General features: G+C 38.6%; 1 protein-coding gene across 1 annotated transcript in view; it reads left to right on the top strand.

Annotated features, from left to right (window-relative positions):
- The first annotated feature begins 709 nt into the window (after window positions 1–709).
- Window positions 710–24,453, top strand: part of LOC139717045 (probable phospholipid-transporting ATPase IM) — a 94,148-nt gene continuing 70,404 nt past the window's right edge. Inside the window, exons 1-2 of the mRNA XM_071628557.1 lie at window positions 710–1,118; window positions 22,117–22,184. Coding sequence (XP_071484658.1) covers window positions 22,166–22,184 — 19 coding nt within the window. The 5' untranslated portion in view covers window positions 710–1,118; window positions 22,117–22,165. The remainder of the gene's footprint in view (window positions 1,119–22,116; window positions 22,185–24,453) is intronic.

The following is a 24,453-nucleotide window of genomic DNA, read 5'->3' as shown; positions in this document are numbered from 1 at the left end:
AGGTACTGCCAACTTTCCTTAATCTCGTCGAGGTTACATGAGTTGAGATTTTAAAGAATAATAGGTGAAATTAATTATAAGCTAAGGGACAGATCTTGCACTGCAAAATAGATAGAGCAAACTCATTCATAGCATTTTTTTTCTCAATTAACTCAAATAGCCATGCAAAACAGTGTTAAATACATTGATGCTGTCCTGCGGCAATAGATAGATTACATTTTATTATTCTTCGGTCAATTCTGGACCGGTTTCTTTCAAATATATAAACACATAAACATACAAATTTAGCTACATGGATAGTTTGCTTTGAAATAATTTCTGAATATTTTTAGGAAATGAATTAAGTGTATAAGTGAGGAAAGAGAGTATGTTTTAGAGGATTTTACGCAGCCCTCTAAGAAACTTCGTTATTGATTTTCTTATCGAGCATTTATTGCTGCAAAAGGCAATTATCGATTACTCAAAGCGTTAATGATAGAATTGGATTGAGCTAGTATGGGTTAAGTCGCTGGGCAACAATAAACATGTTAAGCTCGAGAAAGCCTGTGTTCGATTGGACAAGGTTAGTGATGATAATTAACATATCATGATTATGCATACTCCCTGGCCAGTATTTACGATCGCACTACTTGACTGCATGAGTGAATAACATGTAGAATGCGTGTCAGTGGTGTTCGTGTGTACCGTGTGTATTTTCATTCATCTTGGATCTTCACCCGTACCGTGCGGGCGGGATCGTTCGATCGGATACGGCTGGTTGTGTTTCGAGCTGAAAAATAACCACGGGAGCGCAGGAGGATTTACATTTTATGCGTGTTTATCGACATTCTACATGCAAGCACACGACAGAACCTGAGCTACATCTTCTACTGTAGTGAACAAACGAAGGGTAGAGAGCTAGATACAGTATATATATAAAAACCAAAGAGAACATTGAAGACTTCGATGAGACCCTCCCTTCGCAGTTTTCGCGGAAATAGATCTATAGACCTAGCTCTAGCTATTTAGTGTCATTTGCGAGCAGAAGGGATGTTTATGTGGAATATCTGCTTGTCTTCATTTTCGTGCTAGTGTCTGGAATATTTTCTCTGCATTTGATGGCGTGTTTCAAGTGAAATGTAAGTATAATCTAAATACTGTACCGATTAGTGTTACTGTAAACGTACGGTACGAATGAGACGGCGTCGGTCCCAATCGCCGATTTTGGCGTATGGTTTCATATGAAGCAACACTGCCGTGCCGTCAAGTGGGCCACCAGTACTGTGGCTGGCATGCCATACAACTCGTCCACGTAGCGTAGCCCGCTGTGGCCGACCGGCCGTCCACGCCGTTGATAAAAACTCGTCCAAAACATGGAACTGCGCTGAAGTCACAGCATCTATGGAAGCAGGAGCCCGTCAAAAACATGGATATACGTCGCGTAGCAATTCGAATTACTACGCGACGTAAATAATTACGTCGCGTCGTAATTCGAATTACTACGCGACGTAATCATTTACGTCGCGTAGTAATTCGAATTGCTACGCGACGTAATTCCGAATTACTGCTCAACGACTTAACGTCACGACATAAAATGAATTAGTGTCATGTTGTAATTCCCATTGCTACACAACGTAAATAATTACGTCGCGTAGTAATTCCAATTAAGACGCGACGCAAATAATTACGCTGTGTTGTAAATAATTACAACGCGACGTAATTCCGAATTACTGCTCAACGACTAACGCAGCGAATTAACGTAGCGACGTTAAATCAACCAATGGGATCGTTCCTAATAGCGTGTGAAAAACAGGTAGTGAAGCGCATGCAATCCGTTCACTGCGTGCTGGTGAAAACCGGAACTGACTATACAGCAGGGTGGTGGAAGTTCCTTTTCACCTCCCTGCTATACAGCGAGCCATATGCCATTTCGTTGACAGTACAATCCTATGAAATGTTTATAACCTAAATTATTGGGCCTACATTGCATCAGAAATATATGTATTCAAGGTATACCAGCTAACCAAGTACTCTGTACTGACAAACATGCTGTAGGAAATGAGTGTCTCGCCCTTTGGCACGTGCACCGTGATGCATCAATGAGCAAATAACGAACGATTTCATTGGTTGATTTAACGTCGCTACGTTAATTCGCTGCGTTAGTCGTTGAGCAGTAATTCGGAATTACGTCGCGTTGTTATTATTTACAACACTACGTAATTATTTGCGTCGCGTCGTAATTGGAATTACTACGCGACGTAATTATTTACGTTGCGTAGCATTAGGAATTACAACATGACACTAATTCATTTAATGTCGTGACGTTAAGTCGTTGAGCAGTAATTCGGAATTACGTCGCGTAGCAATTCGAATTAGATATACTACGCGACGTAAATAATTACGTCGCGTAGTAATTCGAATTACGACGCGTAGTAATTCGAATAACGACGCGACGTAATTATTTACGTCGCGTAGCAATTCGAATTACTACGCGACGTATATCCGTGTTTTTGACGGGCTCCTGCTTCCATACAGCATCCGCCCGCGTCACAGCTTGATAAGCAGCGAAAATGGATTTAGGCAGTTCTACAGACTGTAGCTCTATCGTTTAATAAATTTAGACATTGTAATTGCAGGATGAATGAACATGATGAATTACTTAAAAATAGTAAACTTGTTTCACGGGTTTTATCTAGATTCAAGGTCTAGATTTTCTGTTGGCAGTGTTGCTGTAAATTAGCTAAATTTACCTGGGCCTGCTAAACTAGATTTCTACTGTCTAAAATAGTCTAGTCTAGTCTAGACTCTATATTAGGTTAGATCTGTTATATTCTCCACATCTGCATAAATCTTGCTGCTAGGAAGTGAAGAAATGGTCTTTGTTTCACTTCTTGGTTCTACTTCTAAATCTATCTACCACTAGATCTAGAAATTTAAATACTCAAGATTTCTTTTTGTTTTCTGCTGTTATCATTTTCCATTAATCTGAACAGGAATAGGGCCTAAGCTTTCTATATTGGCATTGCTGGTTTAAAAATATTGATTTAGAACCAGATTTTAATTTACCCAGATAAAATTTAGTGTGATAGAATAATCGATGATGCTGAACAATTGTTATTTGTGTACGTACAATGTAAGCATGTACATACACAGCCATGTGTTAACTGCGACCAGCAGCCCCAACGTACAACGTACAGTGTTGGGGCTGCGCCGTTTTGGCACCGAGATTTTAATGTTGTACCAAACGGGTGCCGTTCCGGCGCTGTATTTCCTTAATTTTTCAACAAAAACTACTAGGAATACTTACATGGGTCGATTAAACCTGAATGATTCTTATCGGCGACTGTTTGATGCATTTCATTGCTTATGATGCAGAAAATGCTGTCTTATAAGGCAAATATCTTCAGCTCACCGATGCTCACTAAAACTCACAATCACTTGCACATGCGCACAGCATGCATTCAGTCGGTCCATTGGCAGCTGTATCGCTCGCTACATGATGCATATTCATTTCACCTTATATGCACCGTGCGATGATGCATTATTCATATCCTGGAGCATCCGTAATGGTGACGTCACTGTTCACGCATGCGTAGATGCGTACGAATGGATATACACGTTCAAAATAGCAGCAAAGCTCTCCACTAGGGCAGGCTGCTTACTCCTAAAAAATGTGGAAAATTTTGCAGTTTCCAGATAAATTGGTGAGAAGAAACAAGGCAATGGGGTAGTGTATATTTCATTTTTTATTGTCACTGTGTTTATGATAGGAATTTAGCCATGGTTTATTTGTGAAGTTGCCGTATATGTGGAAATAGTGAGTTGTTCGTGATTCTCACTTGAACGAAACTGCGAGGTAGCCGCCAGGACCCCGCTGCAGAGCGGCGGGTCTCTGGGGCTAAGCCATGTGTATGCTTGTACACACTGAACACAGTGTCTGTTTTTTATGCTGGAGGAAGGCACATTTCCACATTCATATTATTAGATATGAATGTCCACAAATTTTGTTAACAATGATCAGTTCAATTCAATTCAAGTTACACTTCCAGTACTAACCCATTTCTGTTTACAATTGTTTTGTGGTTTTTTGTGTGTTTGGTTCATTTGTTATGTACATGTACATGTACAGTTTGTATTTGTCTTGCTGGGTGTTTTTTTCCCCTCCATATCAATTTTAAAATCAAGCGACTCATTTATGTATAAAAGCTAAACTGTAGTCATTAGAGTGGTTAATACAATGACTTGTGTGTGCATGATAACTGACAGCCCTTCTTCCTATGCTTAAAAAATGTTTTTAATCCTTGATTTGCCTACACTTATTATTCTGGAAGGAATACCTTACGTCCCCTGCCCCCACTTATTGTATTTTGCCATACCACTATATAACTGTCCTACAATGTAACCACTCAACAATGCATGTATGCTTACATCTGTGCGTAAGCTAGCAATGTTAAAGGGAACGCAAACCCAAAGAGCAATGTGGATTGAGTGAAAGCAGCAACAATATGCATGTACTTGTAGAACACATTAGTGAAAGTTTGAAGAAAATCGGACAACCGATTCAAAAGTTATGAGTTTTTAAAGTTTTGATGTTGAAACGGCTGGATGAGGAGACTACTAGAGGTTGTGACATATGAGTGGACAACAATATAAAGAAAATATAAAGAAAATTCCACAAAAATTCATTTTTCATGAAAATTACAAATTTCATCAACTTGATACTGACATATTTATGTTAAGGGTAACAATTATTCCACCTGCTTTCTGAAAGCGGTTTCATAGTCAAGTGCTCTTTCATAATGCTAGAAAAGTGAATTTTTGTCGAATTTTTCTTTATATTTTCTTTGTATTGTTGTCCACTCATATGTCATAACCTCTAGCAGGCTTTCAAGTGGCCCTACTTTTCCTACTTTTTCCTACTTTTTTACTGCTGTCCCTACTTTTCCTACTTTTTTGCTCAAAATCCTACTTTTTCCTACTTTTTCCTACTTTTTTGGTGAAAAACCCCGCAAAAAAAATGTGCAAGGCTACTTGAATAATTTATATTCAGAAATGATGAGTAGACTCTAGTTGCAGATTCTTACTGGTGGGGAGAGCCTCTTCAGCATGAAAGAGGGATAACACACACCAATCAACCACAAGACTGCTGCCAGCCTCAGCTTTTGCTCCTGTGCAGATGTGATTGATCCCACTGATATTGCAGCCTAGGACATGGAGCAGTGCTCAACCAGCTCTCATCATCGCTCAAAATTACCAGGCTCTCCCAGGAGCAAAAGTGAGGCTGAGGCAGCAGGGTTGTGAGTACAAATTAAGATTTACATGTAACATCAAGAGTTCTGGTGAGTGTCGACGAAAACTACTCCAAAAAGCCTGCACATGTCCTGACTTATTCCTACTTTTTTTTTCTTTAATGCCCTACTTTTTCCCTCTTTAAGTCCTACTTTTTCCTACTTTTTTAGAGATTTCGTTCCCACTTTATTCCTACTTTTTTACGTTATCCCACTTGAAAGCCTGCTCTAGTAGTCTCCTCATCCAGCGGTTCCAGCGCCAAAACTTTAACAATTCGTAACTTTTGCATCGATTGTCCGATTTTCCTCAAACTTTCACTGATATGTTCTACTAATGTTTCTGCTTTCACTCAATCCACATTGCTCTTTGGGTTTGTGTTCCCTTTAAGGTTGTGTCGAGTGGAATGGCAAAATTCATGAGGGGAATTTAACGGAACTCAGTCCAGTGTATAAACTTCCCAGCCTTTTTTTCACCAGCATTCAGTAATCCAACCAAACTTCACCTACAGACTTGTGTGTAGAACTTTGTAAAATTAGCCAGCCCACTCAGGCAGAGTTGAAGGAAGTGTCTCAGTCTAAACTGGAAGCCAAGGTGGCACAATTAATAATGATAATGATAATAATAATAATAATAATAATAATTATAATAATAGTAATAATAATAATAATAATAATAATAATAATGATTGGTCAGCAAAGACATCGGCATGGACTTCGGCATCAACAAGTGCGCTACCCTGGTTATGAAGAGAGGGAGACGAGTGAAGAGTGCAGGAATACCACTCCCTGATGGAAGAATACTACAGAGTTTGGAGGAAGGAGAGAATTACAAATACCTCGGAGTGTTGGAATCTGATGATGTCTCGAACAATGCTATCAAAGTGTCTGTGACGAAGGAGTACTTCTCACGTGTAAAAAGTGTACTAAAATCACACTTAAATGGCGGACACGTGATCACAGCTCTAAACACCTGGGCGGTAGCAGTTTTGAGATACACAGGAGGAGTGGTCGAATGGACGAAGGCGGAACTGGCTGGTATGGATTGGAAGACAAGAAAGATGCTCTCGATCTACAAAACCCACCAAATGAGTGCTGATGTCGACAGGTTGTACCTGCCAAGGAAAGAAGGAGGCCGAGGGCTCGTGAGTGCGTCAGATTGCGTTGAAATGGAGCAAATCAGCCTCAACAATTACATAAACAGCAGTGAGGAAAAACTCCTTCGAGCCGTTCTGGTTGAAAGTGGAAATAATGTAAACGCCATTGATCCACTTACTTTCAAAAGCCAGAAACGAACAGAAAGATCTGCAAAGTGGAGAGAAAAGCAGCTGCACGGGCAGTTTTGCAGAGAGACGGAGAACATCAGCAGTAATGACACATGGTTATGGCTGAAGAAAGGAGAACTGAAGAAGGAGACAGAAGGACTGATCATCGCTGCCCAAGAGCAAGCACTGTCAACAAATGCTCTGAAAGCCAAGATACAGAAGAGAGATGTGGATGCCACATGCAGGATATGCCGAGAAAGAGACGAGACAGTGCAACATATCGTATGTGGCTGTAGTAAATTGGCGCAAAAGGAGTACAAAAGACGACATGACAAACTGGCACAAGTCCTTCACTGGGAGCTTTGCAAAAAACATGAAATACCATGTGAGAGCAAATGGTATATGCACGAACCACAGAAAGTTTCTGAAAATGATCAAGTGAAAATCCTGTGGGATTTTGATGTTCAAACTGACAATGTCATCCAGCACAGGCGTCCGGATATCATCGTCGTAGAAAGGGCTCGAAAGATGTGCACAATCGTCGATGTAGCGGTACTGGGAGACAGCAGAGTAGCCGAGAAGGAGAAGGAAAAGATAGCGAAGTACCAAGACCTTGCCAGAGAGCTTCGCCGCCTGTGGAATATGAGAACGAAGGTGATCCCTATTGTCGTTGGAGCACTCGGAACAACGCCAAAGCAGCTGCGACGGCACTTGGACGATGTTGGTGTGCCAGATCGAGTGCAAACGCTCCAAAAAGCAGCTTTGCTGGGGACGGCACGAATCCTGAGAAAAGTACTGGAAGTCTAAGGTTCCAGGATGGAACTTGACGTGATATTAATCTCCAAGAGATATCTTGTGAAGATAGAGATAACATATAATGATAATAATAATAATAATAATAATAATAATAATAATAATAATAATAATAATATAATAATAATAATAATAATAATAATAATGATAATAATGACAACAATTTTTAAAACTGCTTTTATCATGCATAACACGTACATGTAGATATGATGTTTCTACTGTATGCATTCAAAAATGGAAAGATAATAAAAAAAAACTCTATGATATACTACTTCATTTACAATGATGGTAGTGAGCTTCATGTTTACGTACTCTGGTATAAAAAAAAAATGCATTTCAAAGCAGATTTGAATATATATATTAATATTAATGATTTGTTTCAAATTCTGGGGTAGATTATTCCATAGGTTAGGGGCATTAAAAGCAAATGTTCGTTCTCCGTAAAATTTGGTTCTTTTCGGAATAACAATTAAGTCTTTGCTTCCATGAGCAATTCATCATCCAAGATAACACCTACATTTCTGCAGATTTTGGCTGTAATTAGGATTAATTGGATTAGATCATCCCTATTCAATGACATTTAGTTTCCGGACATCCATGCCAAATGTTGAATAAAGCACTCCTCTGTGTGTGTACACGTATGTGTGTGTGTGTGTGTGTGTGTGTGCCAGTTGGTGCCCAAAGCACAGTAAGGGTTAATAGGAAACCAAAACCAAAAGAGAAATGTGGATTGAGTGAAAGCGGCAACATTAGTAGAACGCATCAGTGAATGTTTGAGGAAAATCGGACAATCGATGCAAAAGTTATGAATTTTTACAGTTTTAGTGTTGGAACCAATTGATAAGTATACAGACTAAGTCAGATTATGATGTATGTGTGGACAACCATAAAGAAAACAAAGAAAATTCAACATGCTTTCACTTTTCTAGCGTAATGAAAGAGCACTTGACTAACTGCTTTCAGAAAGCAGGGGGAATAATTACTAATCTTAAAGGTCCAGTTTACCTTTGTGAACAGTAATTTAAACAAATTTCAAGATATCACATTTTGATGCATGTGGGATACAATGTGTAGGCCTTTTGTACCACAAAACATCCTACCAATCCCTACCATATAAAATTTTTGCAATAAAGCCTAGAATATACATGTAAGGAGATATCAGTATTTTTCTATAACAAAACCATAACTGTAGACGTTTTAGTCTGGAAACATCTTTATTATTATAACTATTGCTCACATTTTGTGTATCTACATGTATTATTAAAATACTACTCAACATCGATGGCTTCAAAATTTTGTAGTGGTTGTTTCTACCCCAAAATCACATTTTAGAACTATAATTCAAAGCACTACTGCTGGGTTTTTGTTTCATCTGTACATGGTAAATTATGCCTTTAACATATTTCAGTATCAAGTTGATGGAATGTATAATTTTCATGAAAATGAATTTTTGTGCAATTCTCTTTATATTGTTGTCCACACATGACATCATGACTCTAGTAGTCTCCTTTATATCCAGTCATTACAACACCAAAACTTTAAAGATTAATGACTTTTGCGTCTATTGTCCGATTTTCCTCAAATTTTCACTGATGGGTTCTATTAATTAATGTTGCTACTTTGTACTTTCACTCCTTTAAGAGTCCTGGGCAGTGTCCCTCAATTTGTGCTTTCATGCCAAATCTCATCAGGCTCTGAGAGTATTAAAACCTAAGACAGGTCTACATTACAATATAATGGTGGTATAGTATTTGCTTGCAGCATTTGCATTAGACGCAATTAGTGTAAGGTTCTTGACTATCCTTTATACCTCAATCTAGAACAGATCTCGGACGGCCTAGGCAGTCTTTTTTCTTCGCACAGTTGTTACAATGGGACAATCTAGCCCCATGAGGCAGTTCTTCAACCAAGCATGGTACACTTGTAGCTTTCATTCACCACCTGACGGAAGGAAAAGAAGAAAAACAAAAAACAAAAAAACATTGTGTTGGCAGGGGGGTGGGAAGAGACTCTCCCCACCTCTCCCTGATGTTGGTTATGAGTTTTCCATGCAGTATTTCCAAAATTGGCATGTGTTTTGAAAGCAAAAACAGTAAAACAAGTCTCCGTTTGATGCAAATTAGCATTGAGATCCCTTTTGTTAAAGAGTTTGATATTTATTGTTATGTACAACTTTGGGCACTACTGAGTTGGGGTACAGTTGTACACTAATACAGTACACCCAGGTCCAGGTTTGCAGTCATACTATTTACTAGAAGATGTGGGGATACATGAAACAAAATATATTCAGCACATTAATGAAAAAAAGGACAGATTTTACTTGTTTACAAGTGCTACATATAAAATGAGATGCAACGTATAGTAGTGTAAATCGGTGTATGGACACCTACTTATCAATCAGCATAAATCCAAGCCCAACAATTTTGTGAAGTACATTGTACATGTACAGTATTAGTGCCTAATGAGTACAGAAAAATTCTCACTCGATGGAAAATGTTATTGGGCTGAACTTCCCTTATCGAGCAAAACACATGCAAGTCTTGCCTTTTTTTTCCTTTCCTTTGTTAAAAATGAGCACAGCAATTACATCATGCACTGTACAAGTTACAATGTACACTGATATCAATCATGTGTGTCACAGATCTCAAGGTTAGTTGCACACAAGTGTGGTGCAGTTGCATTCACTGATTTTACATGCTACAGTGAGTTTAGGGACACCTACATGTACATCGTACCTAAGCAAGCCAGCAGTAAAACCACCTGAGTAGAAGAGCTCTACACCCATAACAAAGATTATAGGCTAAGCTAGTGAGGGAAGCCGTACTGTTTTGTACCAGTAGAGAACTGCGCACAATAGTTTAATTCTACAGTATCAGCAGTCACTGAGCTGCAAGTATTTTTGCCTACGGTACCGGTAGTTTCCGTAGGATGGGATATATATGTACAAGTTGTACATTTTCTATCAAGTGTTCAGGCTACAAATCCAGCCCTAGCTATATATAAATCAAAACGTCCACTGTCTATTAATTTTGTACACTTCCATTTCAGTAGTTTCCTCTCCCTTTTTGTCGTTTCTGTGAATTCAGGACCTCTCGCAGTGAAAACAAAATGAGATTTATGCAGGGCCTGTGGGTGCTTTACACACTATCCATCAAGCATTCCTTGTAGTTTGCCTGGGTACTGGGGCATGCCATCATTGATCACTCAGCTCTTGTTCGTTGCTGCTGTTCAACTCAAGCAGTATGCAGAAAACCAGTCACAGATTCAGAGTGTTACAGGCTACTCCCAGTGTAAAAGATAAAAGTCCTCATTATACTAAAATTTTGTTATAGAGCTCTGAAAGTTGTATAGAGCTTGCTGTTTGTGTAGGTACAGTGTATCTACATGTATACAACGTACATTGTAGATCTTACGGTAATTTAGAGATCTGACTTTTTAGTTTGTTGGAATGAGAATTGCGTTGAACATTACCGTGTGTTCGCGGTCCAACTTTGATTCGTGAAGCAATTCGCAAAACTTAAACCCTCACGAAAATAACAGCTTTCATAGGCTATACAGTAATTTCAGGTGACTGCATGTCAAGGGAGGTACATACTTCTAACAGTGGAAATGTCCCTACACAGTGTCTTTGATATCTGGAATTTGTACCCACTGAAAGTTTATTTAAAAATCATTCCTTAAAAAAAAAATTAAAAAAAACATGTTTAAAACATGTTTTGTTCATGTTGTAGGTCCCTCAACTAATCATATTTATATTTTGAAATGTGCATAATTTCATTTTTAATGGTGTGTTCCAAAGAATTTACTGTTATTTTTAATGCCATCTCTAGTTTACAACAGCCTTGAACTCCACATTACATGTACAAATGTAGGATCGTATCCTCCACTATTTCGGCATTGCCAAATTTACAATGTACATTACAATGTATACTCAGTGTCAGTTGCCGTAGTATGCAATGCTGTAGTATTAAACTGGTTTGTTGTTATTGGGCAATACTAGGAAATACATTACAAATGTAAATACACATTAATAAGAAATATTACTGTAAATAAACCCGTACTTTAGAAGCTATTCCTTTCACTGAACTACTGTAATAGTGCTTTTGATGTTAGACATTTGGTAGCAAATATGACACAACTGCTTGTATTACAGTGTACAAGAAAATACTCCCCTATCAAGTATTAAATATCAAATTGTACTAGGGAGATACACTGATATGTACCCGTGCTCAGCAGTGCACAATTATTGTTATTATTTTTTTTTTGCAGCACATTGGACATAAAAGACATCATGCCATTTTTGTCAAGGCCCTGCGGTTAATATTCATTGCAGTGTACATGTACATTGTATGTGGTGTCCTTGACTTTGGCAAATAAAAGAGGAAATTATGCATGTAAATATAACTGTTGGGTGGTGGTTCCGGAAGCTATGGACTAAATACACCACTTTATGTATTTTGATACTCTACAGATTTTGTAGTTAGGGCTGCATAAGAATTTATGTAAAATTGGAACAGAAGTGGTTTCATGAAATTATGACATACAATAAATAACTAGTAAAGACAAGGAACATGTGATCTACATTTGAACATGCACCACATTACTTACGTTCAGACGACAAGCCCTAACCTCGAGGTAAGGAAACCTCGAGGTTAAGCTCTTGCCCCCCAACTTCAACCTGCATCCACACGACGAAGCTTAACCTCGAGGTTAAACTCCTGCACCTTTGAGTTCGTTGATTTTTGTGTCCACACCGTGCTTAAATGACCCCGCCGCGACTCGTGGTTAGAGCGCTAACCCTGAGATATCTCATGGGTCTTAACATTGAGCTAACCTTGATGTTTAATAGCCAACTACGAGTGTGTCTACATGGTCCCTAACTACAAGCTTATCCTCGAGGTTAAGGCTTGTCCTCTGAACGTATATTATCTTGAATGATTACACTATGAAGTCAAATTAAAAAAGAAGTTTATGGGCCTACAGATGGAGAGAACACAAACATTTCTTCACGAGATACATGTATGTGTATTATAAGTGACGAACAAAAACTACAAATTGTAGATAAAGGCATTATTAAAGAGACATACATGCATGTAATGAAGTTTGGATTATTTCGGTACATGTACTTGACTTCATTGTTAAACTATAAAAGTACTCTGATACCCCGTTTACAGTGCGGGGCTGGGCCGAGCTGCGACAGAGCCCAGCCTCAAATTGCGGGGCCGAGCCCCGCAATTTTGTCCGTTTACACTGCCGGGCTCGGCCGCGCTTTTAATTAAAATCTTTCAATATTTTGTCGTAGTGGCGCTCTGCTTGTAAACAAACGCAATTTGGTATAGTCTGGTTTTCAGACCCTTTGCCAACTGGATTCCGTGGCGACGAAGTCGCCGTTCGAGCAAAAGCCTTTGCAGGACAAAACCACCTTAAACTATACTAGTTTTCGACGTTGAGGGGGTTAATATCCTGAATAACGAAATAGTACGGGCAGAGGGTTTGGAAGCCAGACTAAAATTGGCCGCGCATTTGCCCCAGTTTGCGTTTACACTGAGAAAAGGCCGAGACCACCTCCAGAGCGTGGCCAAATGCGAGGCCAATTTTGACCCCACATTTGGCCTTTTGCACGTTTACACTGAAGCGGGGCTGGGCCGAGCCGCGGCCGAGCCTAGCACTGTAAACGGGGTCTAAGAGCGCAGACCTCCGCCAAGCAGTACTTTCCACCGTGATCTTGCTCTTCAGATGAGTGATTTCTACCCACTGAAAAATCGCCCAATTTCCCAATATCCCAATATAGAAACCTTTGTTACATCATAAACCCTGAGATTCAAGGCATGCCTCGCCTCAGCAGAAACTAGAGCATGCACTTTACTGTGCGCATGAAAACCTAAAAAATACGCAGATTGAACTCCCAAGGTCATTGACCCTACCTGGCAAAATATAGAAAATCCTTCATAAAATCCATAAAAATTTCTGGATAACTACCAAAATTTAATCATCTGTATATAAAGTTTCATCAAAATCCATTAACTACTTTTTGAGTTATTTTGCACACAGACAAACAAACTAACTAACAAACAAACCAACAAACCAACAGTAACGAAACCATAACCTTCTCCCTTGGCAGAGGTAATTACCGGCAAGAGGCACGGTCACTTGGAAAAAGAAAGGACTCCAGAACCATGGTGTAGGCCCTACACTTTTCACAAACTGCTGATTTGGTACATTTTGAATTTTTCCCTGTACTGTGCAATCGGATATGTTTGTGTGGGCCCTATTGATTGAGCATAGCGAAACACCCACACATTCGCAAGGTGCAGTGTATACTCAAGGCTTGGAATTCATGTCCCATGCAACAATACCGGATTATTGAATTCAAAGCGGCCAGAGAGCTCTTAATCAGCTTACTCAGAGAGAAAGCAAAGAGGGGAAAAGTCAAGTTTATTGTACTTTGAGTGGGCTGTCCACACCCATGGCATGATCAGGACTTTTCTATGGTGTTTCTCCTCTCCCCCCACACCCCCCCCCCCCCAAAAAAAAAAAAAAAAATCAGTAGGCCCTATATTGTACAATGTACAGTGTACCTGTACATGTACTGGTATGTAGTGTACAAAGTATAAAGTGCAAAATTGACAGTAACTGTTTCTTTTTTGTGCTATGAAATATGTTGCAAAATTTCTTTTTCATGTTGCAGAGATTCATAGACTTTACTGAGAAGATAAATCAATACATTGTCCATTTGAGGGGCACTACAAAATTATACTTAAAATTAATGTAGTACAATTAACCCATTCAACTCAAGAGGAGGAAAATGTAGAGAAAGACAGAATTTATTTAGAAAGTGAGTGAATTATGCACTCTTCAGAACTTAGCACAATTTGGATGCTTTCAAGGGGGTATTTCATGAAGCATTTTGTCAGATATTTCTTCTGACAGACTGTTAAAAGCTGCTGAAATCCTTGCATCTGATTGGCAGAGAGCAAATTTGTTAGAAAAAAATATCTGAAAAAACGCTTCATGAAATGCCCTCAGTTACAGGTATACTCAATGTACATGTATTACAATAGACGGTGTATATTCTTACTGACAGAATGACTTGTGGACAAGCTTGAATTGAGTTGTACACATCAGGAACTTCAGATGTGTACAAATGTACGTAACATAAATTGTAATATTATACCATTTTATTTTGATTCTTACATCAGTTTCTATCATGTTTACAGTAGATGTTTTCATGAAAGAGAAAATTCTCCCAAATTGTCCATGTGCTGTTAACATCCCTTTAATCTGTAAGATTTGGCTTCCCGCTAACAGCCATATGGACCACTAATAGGGCAGATAGGGCACAGTAGGTGTATGTAATAAATACGCCAAACGATGCTTTTCCAATTTATAGAAGAATCTCCACTGAGTAATAAACGGGATTTTGAGGCCCTATTTAGCTAATTTGACATGTACAGTACAATTTGTATGTGCGTGCGTGCATTTTGAAACAAGGGTAGGTTCCATGCTTTGCTCAACTTTTACAACAACACCGTGCATGATGAGTGTTCCTACATCTGTATGCCACCTACGGAAAAGTGTACATGAGTTAGAACTGTAGAAAGAGACCATCTCCCTGATTTAACTCAACTTTCTTTGTTCTCTCTCTCAAACTTCTTCACAAGACATACTGTACTCTAGGTCTATAATCAGTAAGGTACTTCTCAGCCAGTGGGCCGCAAAGCTCTCAAAGATAGGCTGCCTTCCCAGAATGAAATAAAAGAGATAATTTGCATTTGGTGTATCATGGTACAGTGTACAGTAACTGGGCCTCAATACTGGATGCGTATAAGAAGAGGAATCAACCATCACATACCAAGTAGAGAGTTAAATTGTATGTGTTTCAGTGATAAAGTGAGAGTATTTTATGTCATTTTATTCAAAACTTCATTTCATCTGTTTTTCATGATTGCAGTGTATCGAGAAAGGCCTTCGCACTCTATACATACAGGGAGGTCATGTCCCTGATACGTCTACGTAGTTATCATTATTACAGATTCCAGTTTGAATTTTTCATCTGTTTTTGATTTCAATGAATCTCTCCTGTCTTATATTACGGAAGTATAAATTTCTTAACCGAGACTCTGCTGACAAACTCAGCTTCCTGAAAAGTATGAAGAGGTACACACAACCGTTGTAGGGAAGCACATACACTTATTCCTTCAATAGTCAAATTCCCCAAAGATCTAAACATTTGTTATTTTGTTTTGGTTGATGTTTGCGGTAGTGCAGTTTGGGGCATGATTTGTGGATGCCAAATAATAGTTCAGATAGAGTTGTACATTTGGTTTGCAGACAGTCATAAATTGTAGAATAGAATAGAAGGAAAATGTTCAGAAAAGGTTTCCTGTGATTCAGCGTGCTGTGCAGCGTACAGTGTACAAGAAAATACAATGAAAGTGCAGAGTGTCCACAAACATTCTACAATAGCTAGCATTCCTTCTTTGGCAATCTGACACATCTATTTGGGTATTTATTTAAAAGAAAAAGACATCTGCTATAAACTACATTATAGCCTATTGTATCAACCAGGTGGGATTTTATCATTTTACAGGCACAGTAAAAGTTCACCTTCATAGACACGTGGGTTGAGTGAATGCAGCAATGTTAGTAGAACACATCAGTGAGAGTTTGAGGAAAATCGGACAATCCGTTCAAAAGTTATGAATTTTTAAAGTTTCTGCTTACTCAAGGCTGGATGAGAAGACTACTATGGCTTGTGATGTCACATGTGTACAATGATGTAAAGAAAGATTAAAGAAAATTCAACATATTTTCACTTTTCTAGCATAACAAAAGAACACTTGACTTCTCTCTTTCAGAAGGTAGGGGGAATAATAAGTTGAAGAAATGTGCACTTTATCAAGAAGGTGTAGTTTTGTGAAATTGTCTTATTATTTTCTTTATATCGTAATACGCATATGACATCATACACTGTAGTAATCTTCTCATCCAGCAGTGTCTGCGCAGATACTTACAAAATTCGCAACTTTTGAACGGATTGTCCGATTTCCCCGAAACTTTCACTGATGTGTTCTACTAATATTGTTGCATTCATTCAATCCACATGTACATGTATATGAAGGTGGACTTGTCCTTTAATGCTTTTAATGTATTAATCTGTACATCAAAAGATCAATATGACTCCCCACCTTTAACCAGTCTGTTGCTCAAGTCGTCAACTACTGTAAAACGAGAAATGTTCGCGTGCATTTTAATTTCGCGAATTTCGCGAGCGCCAAGATTCGCGAAATTTCTTATCTACACTATATGCATTGAATGCAAGAGGCAATTTGCGAAAATTTCTTGCCACGAAAAAGGCCGTCGGCTCCAATTCGCGAAAATTTCGTGCCACGAATATTTCATGTTTTACAGTATCCCCCTTTCAGACGGTGGGAAAATCTCGCATGTAATAGTGATTATAATCTGTATAAAAGAATCACAATTGCACTTAAAGATATTTCTTGCATCTAAGAGAAAATCATTTTGATCAGGATTGTAGAATCTTGATTAACAAATCAAGGTGCTGAGGTGTTTTCAAATCCTGATTTGCTCAATCTATGGTGTGCACTTCCCATCTAAAAGAACTGACCTCCAATACATGGTTGGTTGACGAGGCGGCACTTTCAAGCTCTACCCTACATTTACATCCGCCCACAAACCACACGAAATGTAATGCAATCTCATGGGCTGCACTATTGTAGCTAGCATCAGGGAGCACCTCCCTGCTAGCATACAGTTTGCAAGTTTGATCGACAGATCAGGAAGCTTGTACAGTGGTCACCATTTCATAGGGAGGGGTCGGGAGACAAGTTTTTCTCCTTTTAAGCAGTGCTCCCGCTTTTAGGCGATGGCTGGTATTAGCCTGTGCAAAGCACATGTAATGAAACCTGGTATGTGGGTATAGCAGTGCACAGTTATTGTAAATTATGATTATTTTTAAACATTAATGATGGGCAGTGGAGCCAGAATTTGTTCTGATAAAGCAGATTGTGCTTCCGATTATAGCGGTGGAAATGACACCTAAAGAAAATGGTTCCCAATTAACAGGTGAGCATTTCACATGTACCTCCAAATCTCAGATGAAGATTACAAATTTACGTGATTAATAAAACATGGTTGCAAGAGAGGTTTTTCTATCATGTGAAAGGACTCTTGCTTGTTACAGTTGAACATCTGAAAGGGGTCCTTCACTCGAAATGTGAATACAATCATGATTCATGAAGATGATTACGAGAGAGGCGCTTTTTTTTTTTCAATTGTCTGAAAGGGCTGGCAGACAGCTAACTGAGTAATCACCTCACGATTCCTTTATCGTTTCAATGCATGGCCAGGAAATCAGTCTTCAATTGCACTACACTCCCACAGGATGTTTATTACATTATAGGTTCTGACCCTGTCGGTGAAGTTGACATCAACTTTATCATCATTCCAGACTACCAGATCTCAGTGAAGCCCTTTTTACACTTGTGTTTCTTAACCCCGTACTTTCTCTGACCCAGCACTATCGTTAGTCCGTACCAATTTTTTCAGCTTTTTACACTCGCCAATTAGTCCTGTACTAAGCTCTTGTCCGGGGCTACAACTGTAAGGAGAAAATTGACCTTTTTACACTCGTATTTCTTAGTCCGGTACTTTCCAAACCACATGAATATTCATGATTATGCTGTGTACTGTACACGTACACGCACGCACCGGCAGCACTTGAATACCTCGTTTCTGATTGGTCAGTGGGGGTCGGACTTCGTCTCCGTCGCTTAGCCCAGGATTATTTTTTTGTTCTGTTTACACTCGCTTGCTTGGCACCGCAATTGCGGTGCTAACCCTGCTATTTTGCACTGCCAGATAGTACGGGACTATCGATGGGGCTAGCCCACTTTGGCAAAAACAAGTGTAAACAGAAAGTGGGCTAAGGAAAGTCCGGTACCAACAGTGGGGCTAAGGCCCCCCCCCCCCCCCCCCCTTAGCCCCACCGTTGGTACGGGACTAAGCAAAAATTTGCAAGTGTAAAAAGCCCGTGAGAGTTTGCCCGTAATAAGCATTTTTTTTTTAAATCTCGAAAATGGCCCAGAACTCCCAGTCCAGAAATTTATATATTTGAGAGATGACATGTGCACTGACAGAAGATCAATTCACTGCTGCTAAGTACCTGTTATGAATTTCTGATTCTGCAAATTATGATCCCAAGGCAGTTTGAGAATTCATGTCATAACTTTTGAAAGCATGGCAATTCTGAGAGCATGACAATTATACATGTTTTTCAGTGTGAACATGAATTAATCATTTACAAATTTAAATTGCAAGTAGCGTACCCCTCCTGAGACTGCTTAGGAGAGAATGAATGTCATTAGATAGGCTACAAGTGTAACTTCCTGAACTTGCCAGCATAATTTCAGATGATTTACTCTCCTTGCCAGCTTCCTTTACATTTAAAGTTTGCTGGCACCAGCAGAGATGAATACGAATGTCCTACATATCCCTTTCACCCTTGGCACAGTGAAGGGGAATTTATAGGAAACGCCTTCAAATGTAATGCTTTGGTGTGAACAGAATGTAGTGAAGCTTTGCTTGAATAGCATAATCCAACGATGCAGCATATATAATTCACAGGTGATGTCTACAATGTGACAGAATATACATTGTGCAGTGTTACTCTTTGCTTTGCTTTGCTTCAAGTTGACCTGAGGCAAAATCAAATAACAGGTCAAAGGTCAGGAATAATCCTTTCCCTTATGAGCTTGAAAAGCATCATTTTTACTTGAAACCAGAATCATTTGATTACAGAGCACCGTTTCATTAAGGTTTACTTTGTACTTTAATATCTACTCGAATCTACTTAAAAATTCATCATCTAGTCAGCAGATGTATTGTACGTGATGGCACCATGCCAAGCGTGCTTTAAAAATAATTGTTACTTCATGAAATCACTTACCAGTACATGTAATATGTGGGAACTATATGTAGAAATGATGTTCAAAGTAGAATGCTCTCGATGACCTCAAGTTATCAGGTATTGAAAATTAGGAGAGTTTTGATAAAGATGGAGAGAAAATATCACCAAATGTTTGTACTATTGAAGGGCCGAGAGAAAACAAATGATTCAAATGGAAGCTTTATATAAGTGTACTGTCATATATAATACCAGATTTTTTCAAGGAATTTTTCCTTTGAATTGAGCTTTTCATGTTGAGGTTTTAATACCCTTTGCTATTTCCGACAAAAAAGTCAACTGGCATCATAAAACTCAGAGGGGTTACAGATCGCAGAAAGTTCCTGTTTCTTATCTTATTTGTGAAAGGTTTTTGGAATCATATTTAGAGTAAAGTTTGACTATTAAAGTCATTGAATAAATTCTCCTTCCACTGATTGCATATGACCTTCCATACTAGCTACAGATGTGTCACAAACTCCATGGTGTATTGATCGAATACAAAACTCTTAGCATATGAAATGAACATTGTATACTGTGAAAGTGGAAATCTTCGCAGTGTTGAAATTTTCATGCATTCCGCACAACCAGAAACTGAAGTGTGAAAATAAAAGCACACAAATATTTTTGTTTGCCATACAATTTTTGTATGTTCCAGTACATGTATGATGTCTTGCTTCTGCATGCGAAACTCATCTTACTCAGCCAAGCGCAAAAAATTACTTAGAACTGCGAAAATATCCACTTTTACAGTATTTGATTAGTGAAACATACGTGTACAAAGAGCTCCAGTAGTACCTGAACATAAAGCAATAATGGCTGGCCGCAGAGAGGTGGATCACCTCCATGCTGGCCTATAGGAAAGGTAAGAAACCATCTGTCTGTAATCCCACGCTTGTGGTGTCATTGATATGTCAATACACAATTATAATGCAGCCTAGCCTAATGGCTAGGCAAACTATCAAATCTAATCATTATCATGACAGAAAACAGGTCTACAGTACTCTGTTTTCCCAATGCTGAACTGACACTCACATCACTCTGAGATTCAAGCGAATATCGAGTGAACTACCTTTTAGTGATAGTGAAGCCCCAAAGTAGTTTTATGTGTAAGGGACAGTTTAGAATTGTGTAAACATGACTGATCAACTATCATATCTACATGTAACTCACATTTTAGAATTATTTTGAAGCACGAAAGCTGGGTTTTTGTTTCATCTGCAAATTATGGTAAATAAGGCCTTTAATGACCGGATTTTACAATGACTTTTGATCAGTCATAAAAAAGGCTCCATTATTGGTGATTACATGTACAATGGACAGCAAATTAGTGAACTGAACTTTCACTCCAGTCTTTGTTCATATTCAAGTTTGCTTTTCAATTTCTAGAGTGATATCATTCAAACATAATGGTGATAGTTTTATCAAAATCAGACAAAAAAAAAATAAAGTTTCACTTTTCATTCAGCAGAGATATGAACTGCATCCACATGTGAGAATTAGATCAGGTGATGATATCTGCTGGTCACATGTTTCATCCTGTTTTGTTACTGTGTGCATACATGAAGGTGTAGAGCAAAGGTTACAGTGTGTTTTGTGAATACCTGGTACTTGGGCCTAATTAGGGATACCATACCTCACTGTAATACACTGCAAGGAGGATACATTCACAATATTACTTTTTGAAAAATCATGGCAAGTAAGCCCTTAGTTTGCCTGCTTGCCTTTTTCATGTTTTTCTGCCAGTGTGAATGATAAATGGGGGAAAAATCAGGGTTTTCACATATTGTTTTATACAAACCTGTACAAGCAACAATGGGCCTAATAACACAATGGCTGAGACACAAATTTCAGGTGGGTTTCAAACCCTCAGGATGGCAGGAGACAACACTCTGAGAACAAGGAGTAAAATTTTGCGCTGCCAAACTTGTTGCATCCCAGGTGTGTTTTAAAAAAAAAAATTGCGTACTTAGAGAGAGAGAGAGGGGGGGGGGGGGGGGGGGAGAAGAAAATGTGTAGTTGTGTTCATGACGTGCGTGATATTTTTAGCCCTGCACTCTAATGAGCTATTGCTCGAAGCCTGAAGTGATCATGTACCTGTACAAGGTACAGCCACTCCCACAGGCTGCTGGAAACCACAAAGCTGCTAGGATTTACTCTCTCCCTTTTCCTGCTATTAACCTGCTCCCTTTGCTCCTGCTCTTATCTTGTGGGCTGTTGCTGGCTAAACAATATGTGTACAAAGTCTTATTGACATTCTGCATACATGGGAATGTAGCTGAAGCATCTTTATTATTATTATCATCGTCACCATCAGCATTACAGTTCCTGTCATTCCTAGCAACGGCTTTCATTTTCTGAACTCTGTTTGAAATTTTGTCTGTGATGTACATTGTACATATCCCAACTGAGTAAGAAGATACGGAGAATATAATCTTTTCATTCTCTCACATGTAACGATTCGTAGCACTGTAGTTGTTTTTTTTATTGCCACTTAATTCTTAAGACTTACATGTATCTTCCTTTGTGATTGCATTTCATTATGCAAAGCCATGTTTGATTGACTTTTATTGTAGTTAATGGTTTTTTAGCCACAACGATTTCTCTGAAAAGTTGCAATTTAACTATTGCTGCACTGTCATAGTCTGCCTACATGAATCCATGAAGCTTGAAGTTTAAATTCAAGGTGACATGAAAATGACAAAAATTAATGGCCTTATTGTGTATGAAGAGTTGTTCTCAAAATCTCCTTCCTGTCTTCAGATCATATTCCTTCATCATTCATTTTTTTTTTCTGTTTTTCTTGCAGGAAATAGATATTGCTGACTGGACACCAGCAGGACAGAACAGGTGTCACCATGGGGTCTGATGATGGGGGTAAGCACGTATAGAATAACAACGAAAACATCTCAAAATGCCAACTGATTTATTTGCAGAAGCAAACAACCCCAGGATGTTGTAGCTAAATGTGTATGATATCTATGATATATTTACATAATATATCTTAAAGGACAAGTCCACCTTCATAAACATGTGGATTGAGTAAATGCAGTAATATTAGTAGAACACATCAGTGAAAGTTTGGGGAAAATCGGACAATTTGTTCAAAAGTTATGAATTTTTAAAGTATTACAGTCACTGCTGGATGAGAAGACTACAACAGTGTATGATGTCACATGCGTACAACGATATAAGGAAAGTATATAAAGAGAATTTCACAAAATGTTACTTTTTGAAAAAAGTGCACATTTCCTCAGCTCGTCTCTGACGTATGTTAAGGGTAATATTATTCCCCTTGCCTTCTGCAAGATCGCAGTCATGTGTTCTTTATTATGTGAGAAAAGTGAAAATATCTTTACTTTTCTTTATATTTTCTTTATATCATTTTACACATGTGAGATCACAAACTGCAGTAGTCTTCTCATCCAGCAGTGACTACTGTAGAACTCTAGTATTGACCCTCATTTCTTCAAAAGAACACTGAAAATATCTTTCTATCCTTCAAAAGCAGAAACTTAAAAAATTCATAACTTTTAAATGGATTATCCGATTTTCCTCAAACTCTTGCTGATGTGTTCTATTAATATTGCTGCATTCACTAAATCAATTCACTCAATGTCCATGAAGGTGAACTTGTCCTTTAATGAGGGGAGTTACTCTGAGAGGAAAAAAGATGTAAACTCGTGAAAAATGTACAGTCGTATGATGTACAGTAGTTGTAAATTTGAGACTTAATGAAGAAAAACAATATGGCCAAATATCTCAGTGCCACTTTGTGACTTGTTTGAAGACTGAATTATCCCAATAACCCCTGCAAAAATTGTGACCACTACAGTAGATTATTGCAAGCAATTGCCTATTTTTATACAAGTATGTTGTGAAAGGATTGTTTTGGGGTTGGTTAGCATTAAGGAGATACCTGGGGAAACCAATAAAGAAAAGCAGATAATATAGCAAATGGTATAGCTCCTATTAAAAAAGAAGAGAAAATACAGAAGCAGAGTCTGATGTTTGCGTGGTATGAAAAGGGGAAACCTCATGAGGTGGCTCTGCACCGTTTCTCCTTTACTACATATTATTTCGTATTCATGTATAATACATTGTATGCCACAGTCATTAGTTTTGCTTTATCCCTGCAATTTTGTTAATGTCCTGGTTATGCTAATTTTCTCATTTTGTGGGTGGATATCCTGCACCTCCAGAAGAATCCGGTCGCAAAACACACATTTTCATGTTTCCAACCTGCATGTATGCAGTAGATTGTATGCTGCATTTATACACTGTATACTGTGCATTGGTACAGTGTATACAGCACAATGGGTGTGGTCTGATATGACCATGTAACTGTGTTACATTCAGTGTATACAGAGCACACTTATTGGTCTTCCTGGAATATGAGAATGTTTTCAGCTGGCATTGGTACTTGATATTGATCATGAATTCTATAATACAAGAACGAAGTGATTGTACTGGTACGTTTGTCGGTATGTGTGTTGATAGTCATACCATAACTCAGTGTTGTGCTTATACAAGACTGCTGAAATCATATCACTACAAAAAGTTCATCTTACATGTAAATTGAATTACACACTGCCTATGTGTGTCCTTCTCATTTACATTTTTCAGAATACATAGGACCTACGTATTATTTACTTGTACTTGTTTAGTACTTGGTATATCTGGGTCAAAGATACATCGGTACCTCATTATAAAAGTGAAAGGGAACGTAACTTTTTTACAAGCCTCCCACTTACAATGTATTTATCAAGGAAGGAGGTTTCAGCCAAAATGGGTGTTTTTCCAACGACTCGAGTTCTGTTCAGAATGGTAAAGTTGGTGACAATTAACGGACATCAAACCTGAGAAGGAAGGCCAGAGATGAGAAGGAAGCGGAGAAGGAGAAAACGCTATCAGGCGTCTAATTAAGACCTGCAGTCAGTGAAGAACGGGTGTAATTTAGCCCAGTCTGCCTCCTCAATCAGGAGAATGAAAGTGATCAACACTACAGCTGTGAAATCTCAGCTGCAGCTTGGGTAGAGTGCTTCACCATATGGAGTCTAATGAGGGTTGTGCTTTCTCGCTGACTGTGAAATACCACAGTATTTCGTGATATGAATGCATACAAACATTCGAAATTACACAGCAA

The sequence above is a fragment of the Diadema antillarum genome, unplaced genomic scaffold (assembly GCF_040938485.1).
Source record: "Diadema antillarum isolate AM-2024a unplaced genomic scaffold, OU_Dant_1.0 scf00000071, whole genome shotgun sequence".
Classification (NCBI taxonomy): Eukaryota; Metazoa; Echinodermata; class Echinoidea; order Diadematoida; family Diadematidae; genus Diadema; species Diadema antillarum.
This window is presented reverse-complemented; position numbering and strand designations above follow the sequence as displayed.